Source organism: Arvicola amphibius, chromosome 17 (assembly GCF_903992535.2).
Source record: "Arvicola amphibius chromosome 17, mArvAmp1.2, whole genome shotgun sequence".
Classification (NCBI taxonomy): Eukaryota; Metazoa; Chordata; class Mammalia; order Rodentia; family Cricetidae; genus Arvicola; species Arvicola amphibius.
This window is the reverse complement of record NC_052063.2, coordinates 31,870,715-31,880,108: the sequence shown is the minus strand read 5'-3', so window position 1 is coordinate 31,880,108 and position 9,394 is coordinate 31,870,715. Positions and strand designations below refer to the sequence as shown.

At 48.2% G+C, this 9,394-nt stretch overlaps 1 protein-coding gene across 1 annotated transcript; it reads right to left on the bottom strand.

Moving 5' to 3' along the window:
* Positions 1–38: 38 nt before the first annotated feature.
* Positions 39–2,011, bottom strand: Spryd4 (SPRY domain containing 4). The gene is made up of 2 exons (XM_038314404.2): positions 1,886–2,011; positions 39–1,530 (listed from the first exon to the last, which is right to left on the bottom strand). Exons 1-2 carry the CDS (start codon positions 1,968–1,970, stop codon positions 992–994), a joined length of 624 nt encoding a protein of 207 aa, XP_038170332.1. The 5' UTR covers positions 1,971–2,011; the 3' UTR covers positions 39–991.
* Between the last annotated feature and the right edge of the window lie 7,383 nt (positions 2,012–9,394).

Here is a 9,394-nt window from a genome sequence, read left to right as displayed (position 1 = left end):
TGCCACCACTGACAGCGATTTTATAGACAGAGAAAGTATTTTGTGTTGAAATAAACTTTAATTACATGATTTTTTTTCCTAAGTCTAGTCTCTTTCTCCCCTAAAGATATCCAATTTCATTACCATCATAGGTAATAGAATAAGACAGAACCATGGGGTCAGACAAAGTCCAAACAATATATATTCCACACACACATCCACCTATTCCACCAGGTTTCCCTCAACCCCAAATACTGCTTTGATTAAGTATATTCTGTGGCCAAGTGAGATGGGAGTTTTGGGTCTGAACGGGCTCTAAAATGGGTTGTGTGAACTCCCTCTTCTCTCTGGAGCTTCCAACTGTGGCAGATAATGTAGCTGGAACTTCTCAAAGATAGAGAGTTTCTGGCACTACAGCCCCGCATGTCCCCCGCGTGTCTCTTCCCCTCTGGTCACAGCTGTAACTGGCACAATGGTTCTGACACACTGGCTGGGTATCAGAGGTGTGTGGAGAGCTCCATCTGCGTGGGACTGATGTATGTGGCTCTGACCTACTGGTCAATACAGCAAGGAGGGAGCCAGAACCCAAGACTCAGGTGCATCAGAGAAAAGGCCACCACTCCTCCAGCCAGAGGTAGAAAGCATTTACTCTGGAGAATCTGGTGAACCCCCAAAACAAGTTACATGTGGATAAGGGAAGGAGAGGTAGTGGCTGGAAGAGGACCCCATGACTGAACTAAGATACCTGGGCACAAATAGAGGGCCCCAAGGAAGCAGCTGGAGGAGATCACCCGGTGCCCTGGGAAACTGGCAGTAATGTGAGGGCAAAGTTTGGCTGTAAACCTAGCTTCCGCGGAGTAGGGACCGGAGGAAGAGGACTCAAATATTGCACAAAGGGTCCCGACTGAATTGTGAGGGCTACCAGTCGCTTGAGACAAAGTACAACAGCTTTAGACCCTTTGAACAGAAAGCCGACTGTGAGCATGATTAAGGGATTTAGGTAACAGCCACATTAGAGACCTTTGGGCACTTCTAGTCCTGAGTGGGTTAACAGCTCTCCATCCCAGAGGGCAAAAGCCGGCGTCACTGGGCCCCGGAAATCTGTCTGTAGCGTGTGGACCACAGAGATCTGACTCACATCCACCAGGCTCAGCTTCTTTGCCTCATAGTCCAGCAGCAACCCCACTTTCTCTGGATGCCCAATTCCCTCAATCGGGGCTTTCTCGTTGGCCAACATACTGTGCCACTTGCGCTGGGCATAGGAGAACACCCAGGAACGATCATCAGCCCCGACGCAGCTGTCCCGGGACATGTCCACATCTGCCACTCCTATCCGGAACTGCTGGGAGCGCTTCACAGTCACCTCCCAGTAGTGTCTGCCACTGGTGACTGTGGCGTCTGCGAGCACCACTGCCCACTCCCGGAAGCGCTCCACATTCAGGGCCACCCTGGTGGGTTCCAATCCCACCAAGCCATATTTGACACCCGTGTCGCTTCTGAAGAGTGCCAGGCTGCTGTGGGCAGTTTTTTCTTCCAGTTTGAAACTGATGCCTGAGGGCAGAGGGAAAAAAAATTTAAAAAATAGGAATGGGTAGTGACAGGTTAGAACCTAGGGCTGGTTTTGATCTGAAGCAGTGAGGCGATGACGGGAAAACGGGAAAAGTCAAATGTTAAGATGGAAAGAGTAGAGATGTGGCTTTAGTATAGCAGCCCCGGGAGCCGCAAATCACGACCGGGGGATGAGAGAAGCCACAGACTGGTGTCCCAAGTTTGAAATCTTGCTAGACCAAGGCAGACTTGGGAGGGGGGGCGGGGGTGGAGATGAGGAAATGGGGTTCTCTGAGCGCGCTCTGGGAATAACACGTTAACTACTTTGGCGTGAAAGAGTAACAAGAAAGAACGCTACCTCTCCGGGCTTCCCCGGCAGGGACCCCCCATCGCTTGGCTCCCCAGCGGTACAAGTTCCAGCAACGTGCAGAGGGCAGCGCCATCTTGTGCCCCCAGACGCACAGGGCACGTCCCCCGGCGGGAGACCGACCAATGGCTGGCCTGCGCCGGAGCACGTGGTGCGAGCGCGCCTGCGTCTGCCCTGCGGTGGTTAGACTCCCTCTGCGTGGTTTGTGGTCAGGGTAGGCTGTGCTTATTAGTTTCCTTATGGAGAGAAGAGACTTCGTAACCAGAGTCTGTCGTGTGTTTGCTTGGTTTTGACACAGGGTCTTCTGTAGCTCGGGCTGGCCTGGAAGTCACGCTGTAGAGCAGGCTGGCCTCGATCTCATAGAAACCTTTGCCTCTGCCTCCCGAGTGCTGGGATTAAAGGCTTGCACCACCACCGCCCGGCATGAATAGTTTAAGCGCACTCCTTTAACCCCAACACTCGGGAGGCAGAGGCAAAGGAATCTCTGTGAGTTTGAGACCGGCCTGGTCTTCCAGGACAGCCAGAGCTACACAGTGAGACGCTGTCTCGAACTCCCCTCGCCCCCCAGATGCACACACATATATACACACACAGTTTAAAAAAAAAAACACTTAAATCTCTGTCTACTACATGCTTACTGTTTTCATGTCTTTTGTCTATCTTGAGACAGTATTGCTATGTCTCAGACTCCAGATCCTCCTGTCTTAACTTCCCAAGTGCCAGGTTATACTAATTTTTGCTACTACTACCACTATTATTATTATTATTATTATTATTATTATTATTATTATTATTAGGGTCTCACTATTCACAGAAATCGGACTGTCTCTGCCTGCCGAGTGCTGAAATTAACAACGTGGCTCGTGCTCATTATTTTTTTAAGTATAAATGAACTTGGAGGGGATTTTTATTTTTTATTTTTGAGTGTAGTGACTCATTCTCTCCACCAGGGTTCAGTCAGGCGTAGCTTTTTTATCCACGTAATGGGAGAGGTACAGTTTGTTGACCTTTTTTCTAATTACAAAGCTGCTTTTAATACTTTGAGGTGTGTGCCCCCAGGAATAAAAAACGGGGAAAGGGTAACCTCACCTCCAGGAGTGGCCCAGGAGGAGATAGATTACCTGAGGGGAAGGAAGCATGGAAAGAGACCACCTGCAGACTCGGTGAAAGGAAAGCCATAGACGTTGGGACCTGTGAGTGCTACTGGGAGAAACGACAGCGTGGTGGGACTGGCTCCGGGCACATAGGAAAAGGGCAAGAGAGTTGATCACGAAGCCACTAAGCTGCTTGGAGGGTTCCTTCTCGTTTTCTTCCCTCTGCTTCGGCTGTGCGATCTCCGAGTCGCTCCGCCTGCCCATCATCGGCACCTTTTCCCTTAACCAGGTCCCTCTGCTCCTTCTTGTTCACAGCGAGCTCACGCTTGGTTACCGGGTGGTCCTGGCAGGTCCTGGCAATCGCTCCTTCTGGTTTGTTGACTTTCAATTCTAGGAGCAAAAATGGTGAGGGAAATCCTGCCCTGCTTTGCTAATGCTTTGGATTTGGGTAGTAATGAGAGAACTGTTTCCGAACTGGGTCTCTTCCCATCCCTTCCCTCCCCTCTCCTCTCCTCCCCTCCCCCTTTTTCTTTCCTTTCTCCCCACCCTCTCTGTTTTTATCAAGACCACTGGGCTGTACCCCTAGCTCTTTTTACATATGTTTTGTTTTGTTTGTTTTTGTTTGTTTGTTTTAATTTGGAGACAAGGTCTCACTAAATTGGCCTTGGAACTCACACTGCAGCCGAGGCAGTATTTGAACTCTAGGTCCTCCTGGCACAACCTCCCAAAGTAGCTGGGATTCTTAGGTCTGTACTGCCAGGCCTGGATATACCTCCGTTATTTTTTTTTTTTTTAAATTTTTTTTAAGATTTATTTCTTATGTATACAACATTCTGCCTCGATGTATGCCCACACACCAGAGGAGGGCGCCAGATCTCAATACAGAGCGTTGTGAGCCACCATGTGGTTGCTGGGAATTGAACTCAAGACCTCCGGAAGAACAGCCAGTGCTCTTAACCTCTGAGCCATCTCTCCAGCCCTACCTCCGTTATTTTATACTCATTCAGGGAATAGCTTTACCTGTCATTTCTTATTTTATTTTTACCATCAAATAAGCTTACCTTCATAATTCAGATGATTTATCTGCCTTATTGTTTTTGTTGTTTTGGTTTAGTTTTTTTTTTTTTTTTCAAGACAGGGTCTCTCTGTGTTGCTGAGAAGACGAGAAGATAGTTGAAAAGTTGAGGCTGAATCATAAATAGTGGCATATGTTACAAGGGAATTGAAACCACTCTTTCAGATATTCAGGAGCTGTTTAAGGCAGCACGAAATGACAAACTGGACTCTCGTGCAAAGGTGAAGTTGGAACATGAATCGGAGGGGATGAGACACAGAGAAGCGGGGTCCTAGGGCAACAGAGATCTTCGAGGAGACGTGACTGACTCAGCCACGTAAGAGGTGGATGATTAGGTGGGGAAGGAGTGAAAGGAGGTTTGTAATCAGGTGAGTTTAGGGAAGCTGCACTCGATGTCTGTGGGATGGCCATGAAAATGTTCTGTAGTTGTGAGGGCATCATTTTATTTATTCTTTGGTAATTCCGTACTTGTGGATGATGTGTCTCGATACTGTGCACTCCAGACTTGCCCTCCTGTTCCTCCCAAGCACGCTCAACTTGCCTTCCTCCGTTTCATCTCTCCCTCCTTCTCCTCCTCCTCTTTTGTGACCCACTGAGTCCCCTTACTGCTGCCTGTTGAACCGCTAACTGACCTTGTTGGCCTGGTCCTGTCTAGAAGATGGCACAGCTCCCCTCTCCATCCTTGAGCTCTTGTTCTCTGCCCCCTCTGCCATGACAGTCCCTGGACCCTGAGTGGAGTGGGTATTGTACCCTTAGCATGTCCTTTTTTCAAGGCAACAATAGAAGATTCCCTCCCTGGTTCTTTTACTTTCCCAGGCGTGGGCTTTCTCTCTCTCTCTCTCTCTCTCTCTCTCTCTCTCTCTCTCTCTCTCTCTTTCTTTCTTTCTTTCTTTTTGATAAAGATTATATATTTATTATGTATACAGTGTTCTGTCTGCATGTATGCTTTGGCACCAGATCTCATTACAGATGGTTGTGAGCCACCATGTGGTTGCTGGGAATTGAACTCAGGACCTCTGGAAGAGCAGCCAGTGCTCTTAACCTCTGAGCCATCTCTCCAGTCCTCATTTTCTTTAACTAGTTTACAAAGTAGTGGGTTTCCATAAGGGTTTTCCCCACACACTCAGTTTTGGTTATCCGTCTCCCACTCCCATAGGCGTATACATTTCGAGAGAGGGGTGTTTGCAGATGAAAGCATCCAAGGAGAGGAAGTAGAAAAACAAAGACTCAGCCCTAGGAACAGCATATGTGAAGAGACATGCATAGGGGCACACATAAAGTGCTCAGAGGGGAACCTGACATGTAGGTCTGGCCAAGGACTCACTCAAAAGGAGAACAGAAGGGTAGAAACAAGATAGCTAACCACTTGGTTACTCTGTATCTTGAATTATGTGTTGAATTTCAAAATACATAGGGTCCTGGTCTGACCCAGGTGCTAACTGGAGCCCTTGACTATAGATGGGAGAAGGGTGACGAACTGGGAGCGATTGTTCTAGACTATGCCAGGAGTCAGCAGTCAGCAAAGCATAACCAGAGAAATCGAGAGAAGGGAGGTGGCCTCAGGAGCTAGCCAAAGGGGCTGCTGGGCTGGCTTGTGTTATGTTGGGGCCTTTGTCCTACTGAAACTGACCGCACAATGGAGCTGCGTTACAAGCTGACGTGGCATTCTGAATGTGGAGCTGGGACAGAGAGTCTACACGATGGGAGCAAATGAATGGCCACCTGTCCCCGAGGGCCACGTCTCTCTATTCATGAGTACTGAAATCGCTAGAGAGGATGTCTGACACATGCTAAATACAAATTATGTCAACGTATGATTAATTCATAAACCAATCAATCTGCATTTTGATTTAAGGTAGCTAACTGAACATACATAGTAGCAACATGCATGTTTGCCTATCACGCACCAAGCCCTGTGTGTTCAATCCCCAGCACTGCATACACTGGACTGGGAAGTACACACCTGAAGTACATTCCCAGCATTCAGGAGGTGGAGGTGGAGGCAAGAGAACCACAAGATTAAAATTTTAATATATATATATATATATATATATATATATATATATATATATATATATATGGTGTATCTCATTTGATTCCCATACTCCTCCCTCATCTGCCACAAGATCAGCAAGGTCAATTTTTTTTTGAAGATTTATTTATTTATTATGTATACAGTATTCTCAGTACTCTGCCTGCAGGCCAGAAGAGGGCACAAGATCTCATTACAGATAGTTGTGAGCCACCAAGTGGTTGCTGGGAATTGAACTCAGGACCTTTGGAAGAGCAGGCAGTGCTCTTAACCACTGAGCCATCTCTCCAGCCCCAGGAAGGTCAATATTTTATGGAACTCAAACCTGGTTACTTTTTAGGTACTAAAGACAACTTGGCTACAGGAGGGTGGTACATCAATCATGGACCACCTGGGGGTTGCTATGGCAACTGCACAGCCCCCCCCCCCAACTATAAAGGAATGAAGACAAACAGCTCTGCCTGAAGAGCCCTCGAGCTGTACAGAGCTACCCTCTCCCTGTTAGTGTAGACTTCTGCAGCGCTCCCTCTGTGGGCTGAGGAGAGGGATGGCCGGCCAGGGATAGCCAGCTTTTATCATTGGTCACCAAGAGATAACTCAGGCAGTACGAACACATAAAACTGCAAGATGGTTACCATCCCAAGGCATTACTAGTACTGAGAAAAGCTGGGCACAGTGGCACACGCCTTTAACCCAGCCTCTGGAGACAGGCAGGTAGATCTCTTGAGTTCAATGCCAGCCTGGTGTTTGTAGAGAGTTTCAGGACAGCCAGGGCTACACAGAGAGAACATGCTAGTGCACACACTTGGGAGGCAGAGGCAGGAGGATTATGAGCGTGAGGCCAGCTTCAGTTATACAGCAAGTTTCAGGCAAGTCTGATCTACATGAAAACACTTGTTTCAGACAGACAGTGACTGGAGATAGGGTTCCGTGGTTAAGAGCACTTGCCGCTCTGCCAGAGGCCCCAAGTTCTCTTCCCAGCACCATGTCAGGAAGCTCACAACTGCCTGAGACCAAAGCTCCAGGAGACATGAGGCCTCTGGCTTCCCAGGGCAACTGTGCTCACACCTGCACAATTAAAAATAGTAGGGGCTGGAGAGATGGCTCAGAGGTTAAGAGCATTGCCTGCTCTTCCAAGAGGTCCTGAGTTCAATTCCCAGCAACCACATGGTGGCTCACAACCATCTGTAATGGGGTCTGGTGCTCTCTTCTGGCCTGCAGCTGTACACACAGACAGAATACTGTATACATAATAAATTAAAAAAACAATTAAAAATAGTAAAAACAAATCTTTTAAACAAGTGCAGATGACTAAATGCAGTGTTGTCTGTTCCTAAGAGGCAGGAGGACACTTAAGAATTCAAGCCTAGTTTTGGCCACATAGACATCATGTTTCAAAAAACATTAAATAAATAAGAAACAGAGCTGAAGCCGTGACTCAGTGGGTAAAGACACACGCAAGCTTGACAGCCTGAGTTTAGTTCACGGAATCCATGTAGGATGGACGAAGGAGAACAACGCCACAAAGTTGACCTCTGACCTCCACACACACAACACTGCCTGTACACACACGCCCCCAATAATAATAAATACGACTTATTAAAAAGACGTAATTATTTCGAAAATACCCAATTTTATTATCTTACAAATCCTTTCTCTTCTTTTTATAGTTTCTATTGAAAAAGAAAACTCAGGGCTGGAGAGATGGCTCAGTGGTTAAGAGCACTGGCTGCTTTTCCACAAGATCTGGGTTCAATTCCCAGCACCCACATGGCAACTCACAACTGTCTGTAACTCCAGTTCCAGGAGATCTGACACCTTCACCCCAATGCACATAAAATAAAGTTAAATAATTTATTTAAGTCAAGGGGCTTAGGATGGCAGAGTGTTTACCAAGCATGCGGGAAGCGCTGGGTTAGAGCTCCGGAACCAGTCAACTGGGTCTAATACTCTCCTTCCACGTGTTGAGGTTCTTCGGGGAAAGAGGGTGAGCGAGGATGAGGAGGATGGTGGAGAGAAAGGTTGTTGTGGCCATACAGCAAGCTTGTCTTGCTTTACTCCTTTCCTGGCAGAGAAGGCCTGCAGAGATGGTGGGCACTTTGTCTGTTCAGTTTAGTTTTCATTTATTTATTCTTTTATATTATTTAAAAGGAATAATAGGGGCTGGGCAGTGGTGGCGCATGCCTTTAATCCCAGCACTCAGGAGGCAGAGGCAGGCAGATCTCTGTGAGTTTGAGGCCAGCCCGGTCTACAGGGAGAGTTCCAGGACAGGTAGGTCTGTTACACAGAGAAGCCCTGTCTCGAAAAATAAATAAGTGAATAAATGAATAAATAAACAAATAATAATGGGGAAGGTACAAACCACAGCACTGGAGATCAGAGGACAACTTGCTGGAGTCGGTTTCCCTTTCTCCACCAGACGGGACCGCAGGGATCAAAACCCAGGTCATCAGGCTTGGAGGCAAGCACCTCCACACACTGATCCATCATGAAGGACCAGCGGATCTTGGTGGAGGCAGTCCTTGAGACTACATGCCCCAGTGGGAGCGCCACGCTGGCGCTGGCACAAGTCTCTTGTCCTGTGCAGCCAGCCCTGGCTTTGAGGGCCGCTGCTGGTGAGCCTGGCCCAGATGTTTGGTGAGGGCAGTCAGAATGGGGAAGTCCAGCTGTGGCTCTGCTGTAGGTCTGTGGCCACCACTTGATCTGTTCAGGGGATGCCATGTTCTGAGCCGTGCACAGGAGCCTCCTGGACTTTACCCCTAACACTGCTCTAAGTGGCTGCAGTCAGCTGTGCTCCCACCCCTTTTGAGTAGGACGGTGGACATTGAGCGGGTTACTGAGTGTTAGTTGGGCTAATAGGACTTTAAGGACTAAGCAAGACCGAGGAGATGGCTGCTCAGTTGCCATCTCAGTAAGCCACACGCACTACGAGGCCAGTTATGTCTGTTGTGGCAGACTCCCCAGCTCAGGATGTGGGGGTGACTTGCTTTAGAGCTGTCTCCAAAATCTCCCTAGGTGGGGTTGCATCAGTCAACTGCCTGTCCTAAGAGGACAATGTCAAGACAATTGTCCATGTGAAGAGAAAAAGTTTTACTTTTTGCTCGTGTTTCTAACGGTTCCGGCCTGAGCCTGGGGTGACTCTTGTGGATTAGGGCCATCCGGGGAGTGCAAGGCGTCTGTCAATGAAAGTGCTAGGCATAGCATGTCTGCCATCAGAAGCCAGGAGGCACGCAAGAGAGGAGAAGGAAGAAGGGAACAGTGTGGGGAAGCCCCATTTGAGGGGCCCTCCTCTTGACCTA